We start from the raw sequence: 25344 nt of genomic DNA, 5'->3' as shown, positions 1-25344 counted from the left end.
CTCAAGCACACTCGTTTTATCGAATGTCTTCATGTTCGCTTCCATTCCTGCCTCACCTCCTTTTTAAAACGCAGACTTCGCTTTGACTCCCAACTCGTTTGAGCCGACGCGGCCTCCGTCGCGCTCCTCAAAATGTCGCTGCAAGCACGCCGTGACGTCACAGGCGACGTATCGGTGTCGTCACTGCGTTCGTCATCGCCCCTCGTGCGCTCTGAGCACGTGACGGACTGGTGGCGGGCTGGGCGATCCAATTATATGAGAACCTCCCTCCGGTCCCGTTCAGGTATCCACTTCGAATCGTTCCTTGTATTAATTAACTATTTCACAAAGAGAAAGAGACATTAAAGATCCCATGGTGTCCTTCGCGGAGAGTAGGCGAGCTATCGCCGGTACCATGAACAAATTAAAAAATTCCTGCCTGAATCAACATTGGGAATGGTATCAATGGCACAGCCACGTCTTCAGTCAATGCTGCTACCCCCCCCCAGCCTTGTACCACATACACATGAAGAAGAAGAAGAAGAAGAAGCCAGGTGTCCTCACCCCAAAAGTGGACGGAGGTTTTCACCCTTTGTTTGTCTAAGTAAGATTTCTCAAACATTTTTGAACGGATTCAGACGACACTTGGTGGACAGGTTGATGGTTCGACAAGGACGAATGGGTTCGATTTTGGTGAAGATCCGGATCCGGATATTATGATTTTAAAACTGATTCTTCACGATTGTAAGATGGGGCGGAACCGTAAATCACCGTAATGGTGTGGGGCTTGGTGTGTAATGGTGTGGGGCTTGGTGTGTAATGGTGTGGGGCTTGGTGTGTAATGGTGTGGGGCTTGGTGTGTAATGGTGTGGGGCTTGGTGTGTAATGGTGTGGGGCTTGGTGTGTAATGGTGTGGGGCTTGGTGTGTAATGGTGCGGGGCTTGGTGTGTAATGGTGCGGGGCTTGGTGTGTAATGGTGTGGGGCTTGGTGTGTAATGGTGTGGGGCTTGGTGTGTAATGGTGTGGGGCTTGGTGTGTAATGGTGTGGGGCTTGGTGTGTAATGGTGCGGGGCTTGGTGTGTAATGGTGCGGGGCTTGGTGTGTAATGGTGTGGGGCTTGGTGTGTAATGGTGCGGGGCTTGGTGTGTAATGGTGCGGGGCTTGGTGTGTAATGGTGCGGGGCTTGGTGTGTAATGGTGTGGGGCTTGGTGCGTAATGGTCCGGGGCTTGCTGTGTAATGGTGCGCGGCTTGGTGTGTAATCGTGCGGGGCTTGGTGTGTAATGGTGCGGGGCTTGGTGTGTAATGGTGCGGGGCTTGGTGTGTAATGGTGCGGGGCTTGGTGTGTAATGGTGCGGGGCTTGGTGTGTAATGGTGCGGGGCTTGGTGTGTAATGGGGCGGGGCTTGGTGTGTAATGGTGGGGGGCTTGGTGTGTAATGGTGCGGGGCTTGGTGTGTAATGGTGCGGGGCTTGGTGTGTAATGGTGCGGGGCTTGGTGTGTAATGATGCGGGGCTTGGTGTGTAATGGTGCGGGGCTTGGTGTGTAATGGTGCGGGGCTTGGTGTGTAATGGTGCGGGGCTTGGTGTGTAATGCTGCGGGGCTTGGTGTGTAATGGTGCGGGGCTTGGTGTGTAATGGTGCGGGGCTTGGCGTGTAATGGTGCGGGGCTTGGTGTGTAATTGTGCGGGGCTTGGTGTGTAATTGTGCGGGGCTTGGTGTGTAATTGTGCGGGGCTTGGTGTGTAATTGTGTGGGGCTTGGTGTGTAATGGTGTGGGGCTTGGTGTGTAATGGTGCGGGGCTTGGTGTGTAATGGTGCGGGGCTTGGTGTGTAATGGTGCGGGGCTTGGTGTGTAATGGTGCGGGGCTTGGTGTGTAATGATGCGGGGCTTGGTGTGTAATGGTGCGGGGCTTGGTGTGTAATGATGCGGGGCTTGGTGTGTAATGATGCGGGGCTTGGTGTGTAATGGTGTGGGGCTTGGTGTGTAATGGTGTGGGGCTTGGTGTGTAATGGTGTGGGGCTTGGTGTGTAATGGTGTGGGGCTTGGTGTGTAATGGTGTGGGGCTTGGTGTGTAATGGTGTGGGGCTTGGTGTGTAATGATGTGGGGCTTAGTGTGTAATGGTGTGGGGCTTGGTGTGTAATTGTGTGGGGCTTGGTGTGTAATGATGTGGGGCTTGGTGTGTAATTGTGTGGGGCTTGGTGTGTTATGATGTGGGGCTTGGTGTGTAATTGTGTGGGGCTTGGTGTGTAATTGTGTGGGGCTTGGTGTGTAATTGTGTGGGGCTTGGTGTGTAATGGTGTGGGGCTTGGTGTGTAATGGTGTGGGGCTTGGTGTGTAATGGTGTGGGGCTTGGTGTGTAATGATGTGGGGCTTGGTGTGTAATGGTGTGGGGCTTGGTGTGTAATGGTGTGGGGCTTGGTGTGTAATGGTGTGGGGCTTGGTGTGTAATGGTGTGGGGCTTGGTGTGTAATGGTGTGGGGCTTGGTGTGTAATGGTGTGGGGCTTGGTGTGTAATGGTGCGGGGCTTGGTGTGTAATGATGTGGGGCTTGGTGTGTAATTGTGTGGGGCTTGGTGTGTAATGGTGTGGGGCTTGGTGTGTAATGGTGTGGGGCTTGGTGTGTAATGGTGTGGGGCTTGGTGTGTAATGGTGTGGGGCTTGGTGTGTAATGGTGTGGGGCTTGGTGTGTAATGGTGCGGGGCTTGGTGTGTAATGATGCGGGGCTTGGTGTGTAATTGTGTGGGGCTTAGTGTGTAATTGTGTGGGGCTTGGTGTGTAATGGTGTGGGGCTTGGTGTGTAATTGTGTGGGGCTTGGTGTGTAATGGTGTGGGGCTTGGTGTGTAATGGTGTGGGGCTTGGTGTGTAATGGTGTGGGGCTTGGTGTGTAATGGTGTGGGGCTTGGTCTGTAATGATGTGGGGCTTGGTGTGTAATTGTGTGGGGCTTGGTGTGTAATGATGTGGGGCTTGGTGTGTAATTGTGTGGGGGTTGGTGTGTAATGGTGTGAGGCTTGGTGTGCAATTGTGTGGGGCTTGGTGTGTAATGATGGGCTTGGTGTGTAATGGTGTGGGGCTTGGTGTGTAATGGTGTGGGGCTTGGTGTGTGATGGTGTGGGGCTTGGTGTGTAATGGTGTGGGGCTTGGTGTGTAATGATGTGGGGCTTGGTGTGTAATGGTGTGGGCCTTGGTGTGTAATGATGTGGGGCTTGGTGTGTAATTGTGTGGGGCTTGGTGTGTAATGATGTGGGGCTTGGTGTGTAATTGTGTGGGGCTTGGTGTGTAATGGTGTGAGGCTTGGTGTGTAATTGTGTGGGGCTTGGTGTGTAATGGTGTGGGGCTTGGTGTGTAATGGTGTGGGGCTTGGTGTGTAATGGTGTGGGGCTTGGTGTGTAATGGTGTGAGGCTTGGTGTGTAATTGTGTGGGGCTTGGTGTGTAATGATGTGGGGCTTGGTGTGTAATGATGTGGGGTTTGGTGTGTAATGGTGTGGGGCTTGGTGTGTAATGATGTGGGGCTTGGTGTGTAATTGTGTGGGGCTTGGTGTGTAATGATGTGAGGCTTGGTGTGTAATTGTGTGGGGCTTGGTGTGTAATGATGTGGGGCTTGGTGTGTAATGATGTGGGGCTTGGTGTGTAATGATGTGGGGCTTGGTGTGTAATGGTGTTGTGCTTGGTGTGTAATTGTTTGGGGCTTGGTGTGTAATTGTGTGGGGCTTGTTGTGTAATTGTGTGGGGCTTGGTGTGTAATGATGTGGGGCTTGGTGTGTAATGGTGTGGGGCTTGGTGTGTAATGGTGTGGGGCTTGGTGTGTAATGGTGTGGGGCTTGGTGTGTAATGGTGCGGGGCTTGGTGTGTAATTGCGCGGGGCTTGGCGTCTAATTGTGTGGGGCTTGGTGTGTAATTGTGTGGGGCTTGGTGTGTAATGATGTGGGGCTTGGTGTGTAATGGTGTGGGGCTTGGTGTGTAATGGTGTGGGGCTTGGTGTGTAATGGTGTGGGGCTTGGTGTGTAATGGTGCGGGGCTTGGTGTGTAATGGTGCGGGGCTTGGTGTGTAATTGTGTGGGGCTTGGTGTGTAATGGTGTGGGGCTTGGTGTGTAATGGTGTGGGGCTTGGTGTGTAATTGTGTGGGGCTTGGTGTGTAATGGTGTGGGGCTTGGTGTGTAATGGTGTGGGGCTTGGTGTGTAATGGTGTGGGGCTTGGTGTGTAATGGTGTGGGGCTTGGTCTGTAATGATGTGGGGCTTGGTGTGTAATTGTGTGGGGCTTGGTGTGTAATGATGTGGGACTTGGTGTGTAATTGTGTGGGGCTTGGTGTGTAATGGTGTGAGGCTTGGTGTGTAATTGTGTGGAGCTTGGTGTGTAATGATGTGGGGCTTGGTGTGTAATGGTGTGGGGCTTGGTGTGTAATGGTGTGGGGCTTGGTGTGTAATGGTGTGGGGCTTGGTGTGTAATGGTGTGGGGCTTGGTGTGTAATTGTGTGGGGCTTGGTGTGTAATGATGTGAGGCTTGGTGTGTAATTGTGTGGGGCTTGGTGTGTAATGATGTGGGGCTTGGTGTGTAATGGTGTTGTGCTTGGTGTGTAATTGTTTGGGGCTTGGTGTGTAATTGTTTGGGGCTTGGTGTGTAATTGTGTGGGGCTTGTTGTGTAATGGTGTGGGGCTTGGTGTGTAATGGTGTGGGGCTTGGTGTGTAATGGTGTGGGGCTTGGTGTGTAATGGTGTAGGGCTTGGTGTGTAATTGTGTTGTGCTTGGTGTGTAATTGTGTGGGGCTTGGTGTGTAATGGTGTGGGGCTTGGTGTGTAATGGTGTGGGGCTTGGTGTGTAATGGTGTGGGGCTTGGTATGTAATGGTGTGGGGCTTGGTGTGTAATGGTGTTGGGCTTGGTGTGTAATGGTGTGGGGCTTGGTGTGTAATGCCGTGGTTTCTTTGTGTGGGGCTTGGTGTGTAATTGTGTGGTATCTTTGTGTTGTGTTTGGTGTGTAGTTGTGTGGTCACTTTGTGTTGTGCTTGGTGTGTAATTGTGTGGTCACTTTGTGTTGGGTTTGGTGTGTCATTGTGTGGTCACTTTGTGTTGGGTTTGGTGTGTCATTGTGTGGTCACTTTGTGTTGGGTTTGGTGTGTAATTGTGTGGTATCTCGTCGGCGCTGGGGTGGTCGCATCTCAGCGCCGGTCTGGTTCGCTCGTCTCGGCCAAACCGCACGAGACGGGAGGGTCCATTTTTCTTTCTGGGTGTGTGTGCGTGTGTGTGTCTGGGGCCCTGTCTATAAGTAGAAACTGTTAAGTGCTTTTGCTGTACATTATTTACATCCATTTCTCTTATTGTCGGTTTAACTCTGCCCTTTATGTGTTCCCCTCCCACACTATTGAAAATAAATCTCGATTTGTTGAATGTTTCAGCTCGTCCTCGTCCTTTCCTTCATTGGCTTTGCACGGTGTGTGTTGGAGAATTAAAAAGGCCGTTGTTGCCGTAGTTGTGTGCATTTGGAACGACGGGACCTCGGTAACCATCCGCTCGGGTCGAGCACGGTTACGGCTTGTCCCGTTTGAGCTCCGTCGAAGGTGTGAATACTCGGTAGCGAGGCCACGTGGGCCTCTCAGTATTTTGAATTTTGCAAATAACCCTGTGCCCACTCGGTTGATTTATTGATGATTCACGGTCCTGTAAGGGACCCGTACCCTCGGAGTTATCCGAGAGTGACGATCTGAATTCCGGGTGTTCGGTGGAGTCAACTCTGCTGCTCCAACTAGCGGTCGTGCTCGCCACCGATACCCGGCACCACAACAGTATATTACTCTGGTTCCATGCGCGATGAAGGAAATAATTCCGATGTTGATTTGTTGCTTTGTTCAGCATTCTTTGCTCAATCATCCGGCATGCTTTTTCGAGTTCCATGATTACTGACTTGTACGGGTTCACGGCGGCCTTAAAGGTCGCATTCGTACTCGTACCTCTCGTCTCACCTTCGCCTACTCACTTTCGTGCTGTCATTTCAATCGTTCCTCCCCACATGCCTTGCGGCGAGCGCGGAGCTATCGCCGGTAATATATAGATTTTTTGCACTTCTTTAAGAGTAGTTTGTGCTTAATTCAAACTTCCTCTTATACTTGCACTCTTCGCTTGCTCTTCTCTTTTAATGCTGTCAGCCCATCTGTCAAAGATTTTCCAGTCTACTAGTTTTTGAATGGTTTTATCTTTTTCTCTCTTGTTTAATTCCCTCCTCAAATTCTCAATTCTATCTCGATGAAATGTCCCTTCTTCCGGAAAATTCAACTTTTGTTTCTCGGTCCACTCCGTCCATATTTTAAATCCTTTGACAAACTCGACCCGTAGGTTTTGTTCATATTACTTGGCCTTTGACCCCAAAGCGGGTGCCCTGCTTTTTAAATTTTTAAAATTTGTTTTGTTTGTTTGTTTTGTCCTGCTGACTGCATGATCACAGGTCAATGGTTCACTAAACAGATAAGATTTAACAAAGGTTGTTTACGACTAAAGTAAAGCTCATGTGTGTATTTTCTTACTGGTTTTTCTCAGCATGTATGTTTATTAAATTATTTCTCAAAAAGCTCTAAACGAAGTTAATTTTCATTTTACATGATTATAAATTTGATTTTAATAATTCAGTTTCCACAAGGCTCAGCTGCATAAGAACGTATGAACAACATGTCAGAAGAAGAAGAAGCTGCTGACCTCAAAAGATTAAAGACCAACACAGATTTTGAACTGTGCTTAAGGCTCTGTCACACCTTGACGTTTTAGCCAGCGTATGGCAAGGTATCAAAATGTCTGTAAAACGCTAGCGTACTCTGAACTAGTGATGTTTTTTTCCAGTTTTGGGCATATTCATAACGAGTTGGACGTATGCATAACGTATTAGTAATGTACACAGAGCATTTCGATAACATATAGATAACTTATATCAACGAATGCTGAGCGTGTTGTCAGCGTTCACAACCTTTGCCCAACAATAGTGTAATTTATGCATAGCGCGCGGCAGCGTATCGCCGACGATCACGTGGCGTAGCCTATTAAAAGGCTGCAGCTCGACGATTCAAATCATAACCGCACTCGACATCGAAGTGTCAAGGCCCTGTCACGCCTTGACGTTTTAGCCAGCGTATGCCGACGTATGAAAAAATTGCCGAATACGTTATGTGTAAGGGAAGGGAAGAGATTGGCATTGCGTTAAGTCTCGACATGCACCCTCACGTTAAGTTTGGATCCTTTCCTTGAGCTTGCAGCACATGGCTACTGGTTGCATCATTTTTCATGGAACACACCTCTCTGGCTCGACAGTTCAGAGGGCAGTGAACAGTGTTAAGATGAGCATGAACACGTGTTGATCAGACCTGCAGAAAGATTTTTGTTTTCTCAGAACCTTTCAGGGAATTGTATTTTTGACGGTGTATAAGTAAAGTTTGGTTACTACGTTATTTAATTCAGAACTACATCGATCGTGACTTTAGTATCACATCGCCGATTACTTGAGAACGATATTATGATCGATGTTAACGTGACAACATTCAGATTTAAAGTGAAGAAGAGGAGTGCCCGTTACCATGGTAATAATGACGCTGCCCGCGATGCACTGTGGGGTTGTTTGTGTGTGGCCTGATGGCGATGCCGAGAGATCGCGGTTGGTTGCCTTCCTGTTTGAATGCTTCATCCACAGACGTGCCATTGTAACATACATCAATCATCCTTTTAATGACGCGATTCACCCTCTGTCCGGTAGAGCAGGGAACCGAAGATCCATCCATGGAGGAGGAGGAGGTGGAGGAGGAGCTGGAGGAGGAGGAGGACGAGGAGGAGGAGGTTGAGGATGACGAGGACACTATACTGCTGTAGGTTTCAATGGTGTGAGGGGTTTTGGGAAGGGAATAGTGATTGTTATACTGTGAGGATTTATGATTTTTTTTTGGGGGGGGGGGTGACACCAACAGCAGAATTGAAGGACAAAATGGAGGGAGACATGGACAAACAAGGAATGTGGGGAGGGAAGAGGGGTACAGAAGTAAAACTCTCAGGAAGGAAAAACTGGAAACTTGGAAGGAGGGGGATATAGGTAGGGGTCGACGGTGGGGTGGGGGGGGGAGGGGCTGGTGGGATTGAAGGGGGTATAATAGATCATGGTTTTTGATGGGGATGATCTGAGATGGAAGTGAACAAGTGTCTTGAAGGGAAAATGAGATCGCAGTGAATGTGGAAGTTGATTCCACAGGTGGGAAAATGTATCCTCTCCAAGTTGTACTCAGAGAGGATCCATTGGGGGGGGGGGGAGGAAGGGGAGGAGGTTCAGCTTGCACTCACAGAGGAAATTTTACAGGTCGAGGAGTTAGTTGCACTCAGGATAAGTTTGAGGAGGGACGATGTGTTAAACTCAGACAGGGTCCATGAGAGGGGCGAGTGGGTTTGCACTCAGAGGGTGGTGGATCAACTGCCACATGAGCACATTGTCTTCTGCATCGGTGTAGTTTGTTGTTCATAGATTGTGTGTTAATTGGTGTAATGGGACTCACCTGCTGGCGTGCCATACACACCGAGGAGGTTGAAGTGTGCATGCGTGTACACGTGTATATTTTTCTCCATTTCCTCATTCCTTTACCTTTACAGTGTAACCTTTACATGAGCCTTGTTTGCAGGAATAAGAATAATCCATTGATTGTGAACATCGCCGTTGTGTTTCTTGCTTAGGTATGAAGGTGAACAGTCTGAGTTTGATTCAATCATCGGCCACATTGAAGACATCATCATGGGTAATGGTATTGATGGCTAAAACGGGACACGTGATCACCGTTTCTGTGAATAACCATAAGCACGTGATCACCATAATGTTGTGCACATTGAATGCACTCAATGTACACCACACAGGAGATGGTCACGATGTACAAGATAGTGATGAGGGTACGGATAGTAAAGTTACCGTGTTGTTATTTCAAAAAAAAAGAAAGATTCATAAACAGGGTTCCAGTTTCATTTCTGCTGTGGATTTCAACGTTGCCGTTGTGTGGATTCACGGAATAATGGAGCTTTTGGAGTGAGGAAGTGTGAATGAGGAAGAACAGCAGCTTGCACAATGGGGTCGATCACCGACGTATGACCGAAACAGCGACACAAAGACTAATATTACATTCACCATGGGTCATGAGTCATAGCTTAGTGTAAACACACACATTACATTCACCGTGGGTCATGAGTCATAGTTTAGTGTAAACACACACATTATATTCACCGTGGGTCATGAGTCATAGTTTAGTGTAAACACACACATTACATTCACCGTGGGTGGGTCATGAGTCGTAGCTTAGTGTAAACACACACATTACATTCACTGTGGGTCATGAGTCATAGTTTAGTGTAAACACACACATTACATTCACCGTGGGTGGGTCATGAGTCGTAGCTTAGTGTAAACACACACATTACATTCACCGTGGGTCATGAGTCGTAGCTTAGTGTAAACACACACATTACATTCACCGTGGGTCATGAGTCATAGTTTAGTGTAAACACACACATTACATTCACCGTGGGTCATGAGTCATAGTTTAGTGTAAACACACACATTACATTCACCGTGGGTCATGAGTCATAGTTTAGTGTAAACACACACATTACATTCACCGTGGGTCATGAGTCATAGTTTAGTGTAAACACACACATTACATTCACAGTGGGTCATGAGTCATAGTTTAGTGTAAACACACACATTACATTCACCGTGGGTCATGAGTCATAGCTTAGTGTAAACACACACATTGCATTCACCGTGGGTCATGAGTCGTAGTTTACTGTAAACACACACATTACATTCACCGTGGGTCATGAGTCGTAGCTTAGTGTAAACACACACATTACATTCACCGTGGGTCATGAGTCATAGTTTAGTGTAAACGCACACATTACATTCACCGTGGGTCATGAGTCATAGTTTAGTGTAAACACACATATTACATTCACCGTGGGTCATGAGTCATAGTTTAGTGTAAACACACACATTACATTCACCGTGGGTCATGAGTCATAGTTTAGTGTAAACACACACATTACATTCACCGTGGGTCATGAGTCATAGTTTAGTGTAAACACACACATTACATTCACCGTGGGTCATGAGTCATAGTTTAGTGTAAACACACACATTACATTCACCGTGGGTCATGAGTCATAGTTTAGTGTAAACACACACATTACATTCACCGTGGGTCATGAGTCATAGTTTAGTGTAAACACACACATTACATTCACCGTGGGTCATGAGTCATAGTTTAGTGTAAACACACACATTACATTCACCGTGGGTCATGAGTCATAGTTTAGTGTAAACACACACATTACATTCACCGTGGGTCATGAGTCATAGTTTAGTGTAAACACACACATTACATTCACCGTGGGTCATGAGTCATAGTTTAGTGTAAACACACACATTACATTCACCGTGGGTCATGAGTCATAGTTTAGTGTAAACACACACATTACATTCACCGTGGGTCATGAGTCATAGTTTAGTGTAAACACACACATTACATTCACCGTGGGTCATGAGTCATAGTTTAGTGTAAACACACACATTACATTCACCGTGGGTCATGAGTCATAGTTTAGTGTAAACACACACATTACATTCACCGTGGGTCATGAGTCATAGTTTAGTGTAAACACACACATTACATTCACCGTGGGTCATGAGTCATAGTTTAGTGTAAACACACACATTACATTCACCGTGGGTCATGAGTCATAGTTTAGTGTAAACACACACATTACATTCACCGTGGGTCATGAGTCATAGTTTAGTGTAAACACACACATTACATTCACCGTGGGTCATGAGTCATAGTTTAGTGTAAACACACACATTACATTCACCGTGGGTCATGAGTCATAGTTTAGTGTAAACACACACATTACATTCACCGTGGGTCATGAGTCATAGTTTAGTGTAAACACACACATTACATTCACCGTGGGTCATGAGTCATAGTTTAGTGTAAACACACACATTACATTCACCGTGGGTCATGAGTCATAGTTTAGTGTAAACACACACATTACATTCACCGTGGGTCATGAGTCATAGTTTAGTGTAAACACACACATTACATTCACCGTGGGTCATGAGTCATAGTTTAGTGTAAACACACACATTACATTCACCGTGGGTCATGAGTCATAGTTTAGTGTAAACACACACATTACATTCACCGTGGGTCATGAGTCATAGTTTAGTGTAAACACACACATTACATTCACCGTGGGTCATGAGTCATAGTTTAGTGTAAACACACACATTACATTCACCGTGGGTCATGAGTCATAGTTTAGTGTAAACGCACACATTACATTCACCGTGGGTCATGAGTCATAGTTTAGTGTAAACACACACATTACATTCACCGTGGGTCATGAGTCATGGTTTAGTGTAAACACACACATTACATTCACCGTGGGTCATGAGTCATGGTTTAGTGTAAACACACACATTACATTCACCGTGGGTCATGAGTCGTAGTTTACTGTAAACACACACATTACATTCACCGTGGGTCATGAGTCATAGCTTAGTGTAAACACACACATTGCATTCACCGTGGGTCATGAGTCGTAGTTTACTGTAAACACACACATTACATTCACCGTGGGTCATGAGTCGTAGCTTAGTGTAAACACACACATTACATTCACCGTGGGTCATGAGTCATAGTTTAGTGTAAACGCACACATTACATTCACCGTGGGTCATGAGTCATAGTTTAGTGTAAACACACACACATTACATTCACCGTGGGTCATGAGTCATAGTTTAGTGTAATCACACACATTATATTCACCGTGGGTCATGAGTCATAGTTTAGTGTAAACACACACATTACATTCACCGTGGGTCATGAGTCATAGTTTAGTGTAAACACACACATTACATTCACCGTGGGTCATGAGTCATAGTTTAGTGTAAACACACACATTACATTCACCGTGGGTCATGAGTCATAGTTTAGTGTAAACACACACATTACATTCACCGTGGGTCATGAGTCATAGTTTAGTGTAAACACACACATTACATTCACAGTGGGTCATGAGTCATAGTTTAGTGTAATCACACACATTACATTCACCGTGGGTCATGAGTCATAGTTTAGTGTAATCACACACATTATATTCACCGTGGGTCATGAGTCATAGTTTAGTGTAAACACACACATTACATTCACCGTGGGTCATGAGTCATAGTTTAGTGTAAACACACACATTACATTCACCGTGGGTCATGAGTCATAGTTTAGTGTAAACACACACATTACATTCACCGTGGGTCATGAGTCATAGTTTAGTGTAAACACACACATTACATTCACCGTGGGTCATGAGTCATAGTTTAGTGTAAACACACATTACATTCACAGTGGGTCATGAGTCGTAGCTTAGTGTAAACACACACATTACATTCACCGTGGGTCATGAGTCATGGTTTAGTGTAAACACACACATTACATTCACCGTGGGTCATGAGTCATAGCTTAGTGTAAACACACACATTACATTCACCGTGGGTCATGAGTCGTAGTTTACTGTAAACACACACATTACATTCACCGTGGGTCATGAGTCATAGCTTAGTGTAAACACACACATTGCATTCACCGTGGGTCATGAGTCGTAGTTTACTGTAAACACACACATTACATTCACCGTGGGTCATGAGTCGTAGCTTAGTGTAAACACACACATTACATTCACCGTGGGTCATGAGTCATAGTTTAGTGTAAACACAGATTACATTCACAGTGGGTCATGAGTCATAGTTTAGTGTAAACACACACACATTACATTCACCGTGGGTCATGAGTCATAGTTTAGTGTGAACACACACACATTACATTCACCGTGGGTCATGAGTCATAGTTTAGTGTAATCACACACATTACATTCACTGTGGGTCATGAGTCGTAGTTTACTGTAAACACACACATTACATTCACCGTGGGTCATGAGTCGTAGTTTACTGTAAACACACACATTACATTCACCATGGGTCATGAGTCATAGTTTACTGTAAACACACAGATTACAGTCACCGTGGGTCATGAGTCATAGTTTAGTGTAAACACACAGATTACATTCACAGTGGGTCATGAGTCATAGTTTACTGTAAACACACACATTACATTCACCCTGGGTCATGGGTCATAGTTTAGTGTAAACACACACATTACATTCACAGTGGGTCATTAGTCATAGTTTAGTGTAAACACACACATTACATTCACCATGGGTCATGAGTCATAGTTTAGTGTAAACACACACATTACATTCACCATGGGTCATGAGTCATAGTTTCGTGTAAACACACACATTACATTCACCGTGGGTCATTAGTCATAGTTTAGTGTAAACACACACATTACAGTCACCGTGGGTCATGAGTTCACATTTTGAGATTTGACACTTGATACCCTCAGGGTAGCTTGGGATGGTCATGAGTTCACATTTTGAGATTTGACACTTGATACCCTCAGGGTAGCTTGGGATGGTCATGAGTTCACATTTTGTTTCATTCACCAGTTAACCCTGACAGAATTACAGAGTGACACAGTGTATGTTTAACATTCTCTCATCACATCACTTTTAAAATGCATCCATCGTTTATTTTATTTCTCTTTGTCCGTTAAGGTGACACGTGACAATATTTACCCGTTCTATTTTCCACCTTGCATCAACTTAACCAGGAAATCACTTCTCCAGTATAATCCGAGGTTTCTACACAATACTGTTTATAAATGTGCTGTGCATACACCGCCATGTGCTCGATAATTACCTTTTACCTTTCAGGTGAGACATTCCAAAGGTTGCAAGTGGACTTCATGGACAAACACTGCTCAGAGTTTGATAACAGTGAAGAAAACAAGCTTTGTTATACTCTCATTTTCCAGGAATATGTAAGTTTACACAAAAGTCATATTCTAACTTGGATACTTAGCAAACAATGGTGGAAAACGCCTTCCTCAGGACATACCGAGGGGTGGAAAATGACATATCGACAATGTTACAAATACAATAAGATTATACACATACAAAATATTATATATATATATATATATATATATATATATATATATATATATATATATATATTGTTTTGGCTGGGAGTCAGGTGAGAACACCACTTGGGGGGCAAGCTATCTCGGCTCCCACCAGACTCCCCGGAATTGTCGGCCGTCGCACAAGGATAATTCCATGATGCGGCGGGTCGCTTAAGGCCGAGGTCACATTTGCTCTACGGCGAGGATACGGCGGCCGTACGTCCTCTGAATTGACAGAAACGTGCGGCGGCCGCAGAGAAACTGAGGTGGCCTCAGGGAGGCCTTATGCCGTTTGGCTATATTTTACAGGCCGTAGGGGCGCCGTGGAATTATAGCGTGGAGTTATAACTTTTTTCATTTCTACGTTCGCCGTAGCAATTCGACAAAGCCAAGCTATGACGTAGATGTGTTCCACGTCGACCGTACGTAGGGCGTACGGTGGGCTTGCGTTATTTGTGCGGCTGCCGTAAGCTCTTCTCAATGAAAAATGAATTTTCCCAACCCCCAAAAAAAATTACGGCGGCCGCACTATTTCCACAGTTGCCGTACGGTGGCCTTGCGGTCTGTATGACTACCTGCGGGCAACGCAGTGTCGACGCACGGTTCCCCTACGCCCGCCGTGCACCTACGTACGGCCTCCGTGGCAGTCTCCGTCGACCATGCGCTACCGATAGAGATTGGAGTATAGGTGTTTGCCCATACCAGTGTTTCTCAACCGGGGTTCCCCGGAACCCTCGGGTTCCGCAAGAGGTCGCTAGGGGTTCCGCGAGAAACAGTAATAAATAGGCTCATGTATTTTTGAGTAGTTTTTGTTTGATTTAATATTCGTAATTTTACTATACACGTACAGCATATTGTTGGAAACTCCTTGGTTATTATCATAGGCTTCAACCTCTTATATTATTTACAATTATAACAACCATAGGGAATGTTATATTATAACAACCATGAATCGCGATGGACGCCCGGAATAACGACTCCTCATTGAACACGGCCTGTACGTGATGACGTCACCACTGATGACGTGGTCTGTCTGTGTCATTGCCAATAAATTTGACAAAAAGGGGGTCATTTTTTCCTTAAACCAGGTATCCGAAAAAAAAGAATTATATTTACCACGTGAACTACGATAAAAATATAAAAGAGCTAGATATTAATAATGGTATATAATAATTTTTATGTAGGGGTTCCCTGAGACATGAAAACTATTTCAAGGGTTCCACAAGGGTAAAAAGGTTGAGAAACGCTGGCCTATACAGTGGTGCCCCCAGAATCCCAATTTAATTCGTTCCAGGAGGCTGTTCGGATTGCAAAAAGTTCGGATTCCAAAAATATTTTCCCAATAAGAAATAATGGAAAGTGAATTAATCTGTTCGTGGACCCCAAGAAAACCCACTTTCAAGACATTTTAAACTGAAATTACCCATGTTTAAGGTAAAATAAGATGAGTAAATGACCTTCGGTGGTGGTGTATTGTATGTAAACTGGTACAATCACCAATCCAAAGGTCCACAGGCTCGAGCTCCGTCCTGGGTTCCGATTGCTCGCGCACTCTGCGAGAGTGCTGCCCGCAGGGCAGCTCATCAAACATGATGCCCACAGAACCACAATCACTTTCATCAAACGCATCGGGCTGACGTAATCATGGATATTCCAAATTACAACCAGTTTTACTGTGAAATTCAATCCTTGCCCGACAGTCCGTCACACCACGTGATCGGATTGCTTTTTTGTTATTAATTAAAACACAAGATGATTAAAAAAAAACAAACATCACAAATGAAGGTGAAAACACGAGATAAGGCCTAAGTCACATTTGGCTCGGCGGCCGGAGGGTCTACAAAATGTACGGGCACTAGCAATTATAAAGTGGCCACAGTATTTCCACGGTCACACAATGTAGCAGTCACATATGTTTTTATTTTTCAGGTAGACGCACGGGGTATTTATAAATTGTGGAGACTGAAAATGTGGGGGTGCCGTACGGTCTTTGATTTGATGTCGCACGGTGACCTTAAGGGGGCCCTGCGGCGGCCATAGAATTTTCAAGGCAGACGCAAGTTCGCCTCAAGGTGCCCGCAAGGCGACCGCAGGGGGGCCCTATGGCCACCGTACGGCGACCGTGGAACACATCTACGTCATAGCTTGTCGAATTTTGTCGAATTTTGTCGAATTGCTATGGCGAACGTAGAAATGAAAAAAGTTATAACTCCACCCTATAATTCCACGGCACCCCTACGGCCTGTAAAATATAGCCAAACGGCGTAGGGCCACCCTGAGGCCACCTCAGTTTCTCTACGGCCGCCGCATGTTTCTGTCAATTCAGAGGGCGTACGGCCGCCGTATCCTCGCCGTAGAGCAAATGTGACTGAGGCCTAAAGTATCGATCGACACACGAGAGATGCTTTCACGAGGACTTCCACTGACGAACTGAATGAACAAAGCGCGAAGATGCGGCTCGAACAGGTGGGGGAGACACGTGAACAAACATGAACGCTACGTTGTGTTCGGTTTTTTTAGATGTATTAGGTTTTTAGGGCAAAATTTTCTCGAAAAAATTGTTCGGATTCCAATTTGTTCAAACAATGGAGCGTTCCGATTCTGGGGGCACCACAGTATATTATAGTTGTAGTATATTCAGTTATATATACTGGTATATTTTTATTTCAGTAAAAAAAAGAACTGGTATATATATATACCCACTCGTTACCGTCCGTCTGGCCGCACGTTCGCCTTAGGGTCCCCCTGCGGGCACCTTGCCTCTGCCTTGAAAATTCTATGGCCGCCGCAGCGACACCCTAAGGTCACCGTGCGACATCAAATCAAAGACCGTACGGCACCCCCACGTTTTCGGTCTCCCCGATTTCTAAATACGCCGTGCGGCTAACCGAAAAATAAAAACATATGTGACTGCTACATTGTGTGACCGTGGAAATACTGCGGCCGCCGTATAATTGCTAGTGGCCGTAGATTTTGGAGACCCCACGGCCGCCATGGCAAATGTGACCTAGGCCTAACCGACCGTGGACGCCAATAACTCAACCACGTGATCTAGGGTCCTCCCGTCTATGGGTTAACCGGGTTACCGAATGAATCACGTGATTTAATTACCGGGAAACACGCCCTCGGTACGCCTTGTCCGAACCGGATCACTACCGGATCGGATGGAGCTGAGCGACACTGCCAAGGACGTACCGGCTAAAAGGAACGGATTTTGGGAATAAAATCCCGGCTAATCTAGGATTCGGACCATGTTGGATCAATGGAGGAAAAGACAAAAACAAGCAGGCAACATTTCTAATAATTATTTCTTTACAATGGGGTGAGGAAAAGTATGTGATACAGAGAATAGGTTTATTGGGGGGTGTTGTGCAGAGATAGGGAAGAGAGGTGTGGTGCGGCAATAACAGGCAAATTATGAAAGTGGACGCAGAGCAGACCTAACCCGAAAATAATAACAACAATCTTCTGCAGGCTTACTTATATAGACAGGCACCAGGACACACACACAGACACAGACACAGAAAACCTGATGAAGAGGAATTGAAGCAAGACAGGAGAGGCGTTAAGGCTCCGGTCTCTTGGTACCTTTGTGCAATTGATTGCCTGAAGGCGCCACCAATACGTTTGGGGGGGGGGTGCTCTATGGTGGGGTACACCCCCCTGACAGTTGGCGCATCGTCTCTTGCTTCGGGCAGCTCACGTTGAGAGCGTGAAGGGGCTTGAGTTGGGAGGGTGGAGTCCAGAATGAGTGTACGGAGTGGTAGGTGGGACCAGGTGGGTGGCTGGACTCGGCGATGCGTGAGCGGAGAGGAGGAGGAGGAGGAGGAGGAGGTCTAGCGATGACGACAGAAGGCAGAGTCTAATCTCGTTTGAGCAGGAGCGGGAGAGAGAGAGATATATATCCGTTCGGACCTTTATAGGCCCCGCGGCACAGGGCGGGGGGGCACCCCAAAACGTGGTGTTGTCCCCCGAATCGGGCACTCTGATTGGCCTCGACCCCCTGCGCGGCCCGGCCGCGATAGCTGGAAACCGTAGCATTCCATTTCCGGCAAGGTGACCCCGAGCCATAAAAATGTCTTGCTCCGACCTCACGACATATGATTCACCCACACCGAACTCCGTGTCATGACTTGCCTTGCAAGAACTCCCTGGCCATCCCCTGATGACTGGCCGAGGGCAGCGTCGGTCCCGCACGCCCGCTCGGGCACCCTTGACCAGCACTGGCCAACGCGCCCGCTCCGTGTGCACCACATGGCCCGAGCTGCACAACATACCTCTGCCCGATCGCAGCTTCGCTGGCCGGAGAGGCGAGCAGACGTTCGCCATCTGCAGGGAACATCCCTGGCCGCCAGCGAGGACTGAAGGTACGATGTTATGGCGAACCCATGCACAGACAGTAAGATGTGTCCATTTGTGCCCTGCTCTGAATGATAACGGTGTCGCGAGTGGCGCACGAGTCTGCCTTTAAGCACATTCCGTACAGTGTGCGTACATCCACCATTACGCACGTGGCCAGTGCTCACGTTCACCGGTTTCTGCTATCGTGTGTGCGGGGTGAAACTCGATCGATATGATTAGTCCAGAAATGGGTTGAAAAGTACGTGCCGCCCGTATCATGCACAACGTGGCATGGTGTTGCCTTTCTATTATTGGCCTCAATTGAGGGATCGCTTGAGGACAGGAACTCTGTGCTGGCGAAGCTTATGTGGTGTTCGAGTGCCCCTTTCTAAGGTGCTATTTCTTCCGTCTCCTTGGTACGTGTTCCATACAGTGTGGGCGTCGTGTTGGGTGTGTTTCCTGTCCATTGAGTGGAAATTACCGTTGCGCGTGCGTTTGGCAGCCTGTGTTTCCTACAGAGGGGCATCCAGCATAATGCCTGCTTGGCCTTTGCCGAGGACCCATCTCACCACGAAGGCCGCATGTGGCTCAGATTTACCTCAGAAATAATCAGAAAAGAAGAGTAGAAATGAAATGAAGAAGAAATGATGTAAGCAAACCTAGCTATTTCATCGCAATGCACGCCCCTGTTTTCCCACTCGACAAAAGGGAAGGGACTATCTACACGTATATTAATGGAATAACTGTCCTGGGACCACTTTGTTCGATGCAGGCGGTTCCGAGAACTGCAACAATATATACATATTTCCACTGATGAGCCAAAACATTATGACCACTGACAGGTGAAGTGAATAACATTGATTATCTTGTTGCAATGGCACCTGCCAAGGGATGGGATATATTAGGCAGCAAGTGAACAATCAGTTCTTGAAGTTGATGTGTTGGAATGCAGGACAAATGGGCAGGAGTCAAGACCTGAGCAACTTTGACAAGGGCCAATTTGTTATGGCCAGATGACTGGGTCAGAGCATCTCTGAAACGGCAAGGCTTATGGGGTGCTTCTGGTCAGCAGTGGTGAGTATCTACCAACAGTGGTCCGAGGAGGGACAAACCGGCGACAGGTTGTTGGGCGCCCAAGGCTCATTGATGCGCGAGGGCAATGAAGGCTATCCTGTCTGGTCCGAACCGACAGAAGGTCTACTGTGGCACAAGTCACAGAAAATGTTAATGGTGGTCACGGGAGGAATGTGTCACAATCCACAGTGCATCGCACCCTGCTGCGTATGGGGCTGCGTAGCCCCAGACCGGTCAGTGCCCATGATGATCCATCCACTGTCGAAAGCACTTACAATGGGTACGCGAGCGTCGAAACTGGACCTTGGAGCAGTGGAAGAAGGTCACCTGGTCCGATGAGTCCCGTTTTCTTTTAGATCACGTGGATGGCCGTGTATGTGTGCGCCGTTTGCCTGGGAAAGTGATGGCACCAGGATGCACTGTGGGAAGACGACAAGCCGGTGGAGGGAGTGTGATGCTCTGGGCAATGTTCTGCTGGGAAACCCTGGGTCCGACCATTCATGTGGACGTCAATTTGACACGTGTCACCTCCCTAAACATCGTTGCAGACCAGGCACACCCCTTCATGGCAATGGTATTCCCTGATGGCAGTGGCCTCTTTCAGCAGGATAATGTGCCCTGCCACATTGTTCAAGAATGGTTTGAGGAACATGATGAAGTGTTCACGGTGTTGCCCTGGCCTCCAAATTCTCCAGATCTCAATCCGATTGAGCATCTGTGGGATGTGCTGGACCGACAAGTCCGATCCATGGCGGCTCCACCTCGCAACTTTCAGGACTTGAGGACTTGTCATAATGTTTTGGTGCCAGATACCACAGGACACCTTCAGGGGTCTTGTAGAGTCCATGCATCGGTGGGTCAGTGCTGTTTTGGCAGCACATGGAGGAGCAACATATTAGGCAGGTGGTCATAATATTTTGGCTCATCGGTGAATATATAAAATTAACCCTTACTCTAAGATGCTGAGAAAATTGTGAGGAAGACACCATCACATCTCATTTTTAAAATAGAGTGCCCCCCCCCTCTCGATTCTGAAGAGATCCCTCAGAACAGAAAAAAACGACCAACACGATGCACCGTTTCCATATTCAGAGTTGTGTGCTCCAGAATGCCACAATTTAACTCGCTCCCTACCCATGGAGATATCACAGTGTGCCTGCCCCTCATTCAACTCGCTCCCTACCCATGGGGATATCACAATGTGCCTCTCATTCAACACGCTCCCTTCTCATGGGGATATCACAATGTGCCTGCCCCTCATTCAACTCGCTCCCTACCCATGGGGATATCACAGTGTGCCTCTCATTCAACTCGCTCCCTACCCCTGGGGATATCACAATATGCCTGCCCCTCATTCAACTCACTCCCTACCCATGGGGATATCACAGTGTGCCTCTCATTCAACTCGCTCCCTACCCATGGGGATATGACAACAACATTATATTTTGTGTTCTCAACACATGTTTATTGTCATGACTTGTCAATTGTAAAAGTTCATATTTTCCATTTTTCATCCGATACCTGCAGCAAGAGCTGATGGAGCAGCTGTTGGAACGTGAATTAAAGCGCCGTCTGCCCGAGTTTCACATGTCAAGGTTCCTCGACTCTCTTGAGTATGATAACCTCTCAATTTCCTTCCTTCGCTCAAAAAACTCACTCACGACACTCAAAGTTCGACCATTTCACATTATCCAAAGGTGACTCGGCAATAACCAACAGGCACCAGCAATCTCTCACGCATCAACTCTATCCATTGTTGGGATTGCTTTTTTGCTTTTCATGCCTTTTATTTGTCTTCCAATATCAATGGAGGTGAAAAGCACCTCTCCCTTTATATTCTGCACTTGAGCAATAGCTATCAACTTTAGATAACCCCTTGTACATTCCGCTCGTTTACACATACAGACATTGAACGATGACTCATGAAAAAGTACAAATGTAGGTCACATTGTCCCTCGATGTGCAGTCGAATAAGACATTTGATTCGAGTTTAACTTGTACCATGTACTGTCCTGTCATTGATATCATTGATGTTAGTTCCTCAATCTCTGTCAACTTTTGTATCTGTACTTAAAATGCAGAAGTGGGGGTAGAGGGGAGCACAAATATGAAATCATTGTACCTGTACAAACCGAGGGGATGGGGAAAGTATCACACTGCTCTGTAAAGGTAAATTGAAGTCACCTCTCAATATATTAATTGGAATTGTCATGGGGGAGAGGATGGTACTCATTCATTAGATGCGCTCACCATGCGTGTAACCGCACTTCGGCCAACATGAGCGACTGTCCGGTTGATGAGATAGTCGGTCACCAAGTTACTCAACATATCTTGCATCGTCCATTTTGCAGGCAGCGACAGCAGGAAGTGATGGACGATGTTCTGGAGGTTCTGCTCACTGGCACAGACTTCCTTGCTTTCAAGCAACGGTTACTGGAGCATCGTTCTGTAAGTACCTCGTAAATCAATCGGATCGGCAGGCCGTGGGATGGAATCTGGACTGGTTCTGTTTTGTTATTGGTGAACCTTTTGTGAATGCAGCACAAAGAAGGCAGAGACCTCAACCTTGGAGACAATATAGTGACGTCTTTGGCACCTACCGTCTCCGTGCTTCCCATTAAACACTCAGCCTGGGACATGGACAGTGAAAAACTGGAATGAGCTGAACTATGCATCGATCAGACATTTGTTTGTAAATTCTTCCCATTTATTCCAGGATTGTAAATGCCTGTTTTGTATGCTCTTTTTTAGTAAATAGTTCTATCACCAGTGGCTGTGGCTCAGTAGCTGTAATTGAAGCTAACATCTTAACAGGTTCCTCAGCTCTGGAGCTGCAGCACTCATCAACCCCTGTTCACACTTGCACATCAAACCAATAAAAAAGGGAAACTTTAACAAACCTCGTGGTGATTCATGCATGTTAGAGACAGCTGAGTCGGTGTACATTGCATGTTTAATTCTTGTGAGGGTCATGCCCTCACCAAAGGAAACTCACATCTGATAGAATATAACCACCATTTACAGTATTTACACTGCACAGGTAAGATATGACCAGCACACACAATCAGATCACGCATCTGCATGATTGAACCCTCAGGTGCAGGCCCCCAAAAAAGTTCAAATCTCACCAAAAGTGCCCACCCACTAAAATACCATCCACCAAGGCCTAAGTTTTATAGTTTAAAATGTTTATTCAAAGGACATGGCTCAAACGCATCAGGTGGCCAAAGCCAAACCTCTGTCTTTTTCATTAACGTCCGTCTCAGGACAACTTCATGCGAGTCCGTTTCAACCAAAGCACCCTATTTCACGGGTTCTACATTTGCCACAATACCACCAATCACAACTTGATTCTTCTTTCACTGGGTGTGCCATTGGTCTTGGCCCCTAACCCAGTGCATTGGGGTTCCACACAGATGCTCTTGCCCCTTGACAATCAGCCCCACAAATGACTATTTACACCAAGGGTATCATAACCTTGGACTGTATTACAATGCCTGTACTCCATTATCTTCAGTATGCAACTGTACAAGCCACATGGTGCACACAATAACCGCTCGTCCTGCCGACAAGGCCGTGGTGTACACAATGACCGTGAATCAGGCTGGTTGGCACAATCCTTGCAATGCTTCTTTTTGTTCTCTCTATCGAGTGCAGCCTGTGGCTGCTGGTTGCATCATTGGTTGGGACGCGGCTATGCCGCTGATGCAGTGTCCCCCTTACCAGTACACTGGTACTCATTTTTCCGACCTCGGAAGGATGACAGGCTGCGTCAACCTCCTGGTGTATTTTAATTCAGCGGCCAACGGGGCTTGAACTCAGGACCCTAGGATTCCATGCCACCACCCTAACCACTAAGCCAACACCAGGCTTTTTGTTGTTGGAAGCAGACAATTCTGAGCCATTGTTTTTACACTAAAACTGCATTTCATTTCCCACATTGGGGAATTTCAACCATTTTGGTCTGAACTGTTTATTCAAATCTGTCAGAGGATGAAAATGATGGTTCGTTAATGTCCAAACCAGGAATGGGACCAGATTTCTGAATGCCCTTAATTCACAAATCGAATGGCGAGAAATAAAACTGCAAAACGACACAATTTGCTTTTTTACCTTAGTTGCTTCACAGTGAACACCACAGAAAACAAACAAACTGGTCCAAATGGCTATTTTTCTGTACTTTGTTGTGACTGTGCCTTCTATGAAACACATTATGATCTGTCAGTCGTGAATGTCATCCAGTTTCGGGTGGATTGGGTTTGCTGGGAGAACTTGCTTCTTGTTTTGTGGAGCATGCTTGTGGTACATTCGGTAAGCAAGGGATGACAGAGACGATAAGACTGGGCATTGGAGGGATGGGATTAGGTGGAGAGGGGTTTGATGGTGCAGTGCTGAATATTGGAGGGGAGTTGTGCAGGAGGAAAGTTGCTGCTGAGGTGGTGGGACATAAATTTGAATTCAGCATTATTACAGGAGGAGGAAGAGTGAATGACTTGGAGGCTTGAGGGAAAACCGTTTGAGTTGGAGGGAACGGCAGCACCTCTTTGGTTGATGGGCTTGGTAAGTGACGGATGGATGTGACAGGTACCTGACTGGAGGGACACACAAGATGGTTGTCTGTGACAGATATGCGAATGGCTCGAGTCAGGGCTGGGTGATTGGCCACAGAAGGAGTCACGTGATTGTCCAGAGACAAAGGTGAAGAATCAGCTGGAGATGAAGGAAATAGATTGGCCAAAGAGACCGGCAGCTCCCCAGCTTCTGAGACCGTCGACTGTAGGACTTTGGATGTGGGAATTCTACTCGCCGAAGAGAGAAATACATGATGGGCCAAGGTGAAAGTCATCGGTTTAGCTTTGAGGACGAGCAACTGCGTCCCAAATGGGGGTTGTTTGCGGACAAGCTGCATCGAGGAAAAGGGGGGAGAGTGTGGTGGCGAGGGCAGAGAAGAGCGAGCGACAGAGGAGGTCGATCTGGGTGTAGCAGCAAGTGACGGTGCCGGAGCAAAAGTAATGACACTGAGAGTGGGAACCACCCCAAATTGGATGCCGTTCTCAGTCGAACATCGAACCATTTTGGACGTCGGTGACGAGGGCAACTCGGAACTGATGAGAGTTTTGCAGTCTTGTGAAGCCAACGGGGGCATGGGTGTTGAGAATTTTGAGGGGGTGTTCATCGAAAGAGGTATAGGTGGGCATTTGCCAATGTCCATGGGATGCGGTGGAGTATCCGGGGGTGAGGGAGCACCGGTTGCTATCGGTGACTGCGAGACGGGCCAAGGCTGCAAGTGCTTCTTTCCATCAGTCACATAGTTTGAGATCTCATTGAGAAGAAGTTCAGCATAAACAGGTTTCACCTAAGTAGAGGGTGGGTCAATCAAACATACCATTATTATTTTAATTCTCGTCAACAGCCGACTTGTGGTTAAACTTGTGCTTAGCCTGTGTACATTACATATATCTCAGACTCATGGAAGAACAAGAGTAAGAGTATAAACAGGAAAGTAAGTGAAGACTAAATATGTCAAAAGGAGCAAAGGAAGCTGCACATCATGTAAAGGAAGCTGCTGACAATGTGAAGTGATGGCAAAAAGCAAAGTGAAACAAAAATAGAATGTGAATGGCACACAGAGAGATGGGGTTCCACAAGTCTGGGAACCATGACCTGCTAAGAGATGCATCAGGCAGCGATGTGAAGTTACTGGGACGGAGGAGCCACAAGAGAGGGCAACCGTGAGAAATGGAGGGTCCACAGAGATGCGCCGGTCGAAAGTGCCGTGGCCATGCTGTAACTCCGCCAACGATACCCAACCCTGTGAACGATTTACTTAAGCCCTGAAAATGTTGATTATTTTCTGCAGAATTGTGAG

At 46.8% G+C, this 25344-nt stretch overlaps 3 protein-coding genes across 12 annotated transcripts in view; 1 reads left to right on the top strand and 2 right to left on the bottom strand.

Annotated features, from left to right (window-relative positions):
* The window catches only part of ZNF407 (zinc finger protein 407), a 41491-nt gene extending 41299 nt beyond the window's left edge, over positions 1 to 192 (bottom strand). For 3 of the 5 annotated variants that reach the window (XM_085856765.1, XM_085856768.1, XM_085856772.1), the window contains exon 1: positions 57 to 192. The gene's annotated coding sequence lies outside the window, so the exon portion shown is untranslated. The remainder of the gene's footprint in view (positions 1 to 56) is intronic. The other 2 variants (XM_085856773.1, XM_085856776.1) reach the window with 1 other exon arrangement.
* On the top strand, positions 2 to 22374 carry ARL2BP (ARF like GTPase 2 binding protein). 5 transcript variants are annotated; one of them, XM_085856784.1, is made up of 7 exons: positions 2 to 283; positions 7709 to 7817; positions 8668 to 8729; positions 13810 to 13916; positions 21003 to 21088; positions 21827 to 21923; positions 22017 to 22374. In XM_085856784.1, the coding sequence occupies exons 1-7, from the start codon at positions 133 to 135 to the stop codon at positions 22134 to 22136; spliced, it is 732 nt and encodes a 243-aa protein (XP_085712910.1). In that variant the 5' UTR covers positions 2 to 132; the 3' UTR covers positions 22137 to 22374. The 5 variants fall into 5 exon arrangements, with proteins under 5 accessions (XP_085712910.1, XP_085712909.1, XP_085712913.1 ...); XM_085856783.1 differs by having other exon boundaries at positions 21003 to 21172; XM_085856787.1 differs by having other exon boundaries at positions 7709 to 7830; positions 21003 to 21172.
* Positions 22375 to 22410: 36 nt separating this feature from the next.
* The window catches only part of LOC147012478 (uncharacterized), a 59128-nt gene continuing 56194 nt past the window's right edge, over positions 22411 to 25344 (bottom strand). For both annotated transcript variants that reach the window (XM_085856781.1, XM_085856782.1), the window contains exon 11: positions 22411 to 24831. In XM_085856781.1, the coding sequence (XP_085712907.1) occupies positions 23710 to 24831 (1122 nt within the window). In that variant the 3' untranslated portion in view covers positions 22411 to 23709. The remainder of the gene's footprint in view (positions 24832 to 25344) is intronic.

Source organism: Eptatretus burgeri, chromosome 15 (genome assembly GCF_056783735.1).
Source record: "Eptatretus burgeri isolate ZD-2024b chromosome 15, Ebu_testis_v1, whole genome shotgun sequence".
NCBI lineage: Eukaryota > Metazoa > Chordata > Myxini > Myxiniformes > Myxinidae > Eptatretus > Eptatretus burgeri.
The sequence above is the reverse complement of the archived record's forward strand: the minus strand, read 5'-3'. Positions and strand labels throughout refer to the sequence as shown.

Bases quoted from the DNA above. Each gene is read 5' to 3' on its own strand.
- ARL2BP (XM_085856783.1), top strand. From the start codon at position 133: ATGTCGCTGCAAGCACGCCGTGACGTCACAGGCGACGTATCGGTGTCG. The intron at 8,730-13,809 runs GTAATGGTATTG...TTTACCTTTCAG, and splicing joins CATTGAAGACATCATCATGG to GTGAGACATTCCAAAGGTTG. The intron at 21,173-21,826 runs GTGACTCGGCAA...TCCATTTTGCAG, and splicing joins CCATTTCACATTATCCAAAG to GCAGCGACAGCAGGAAGTGA.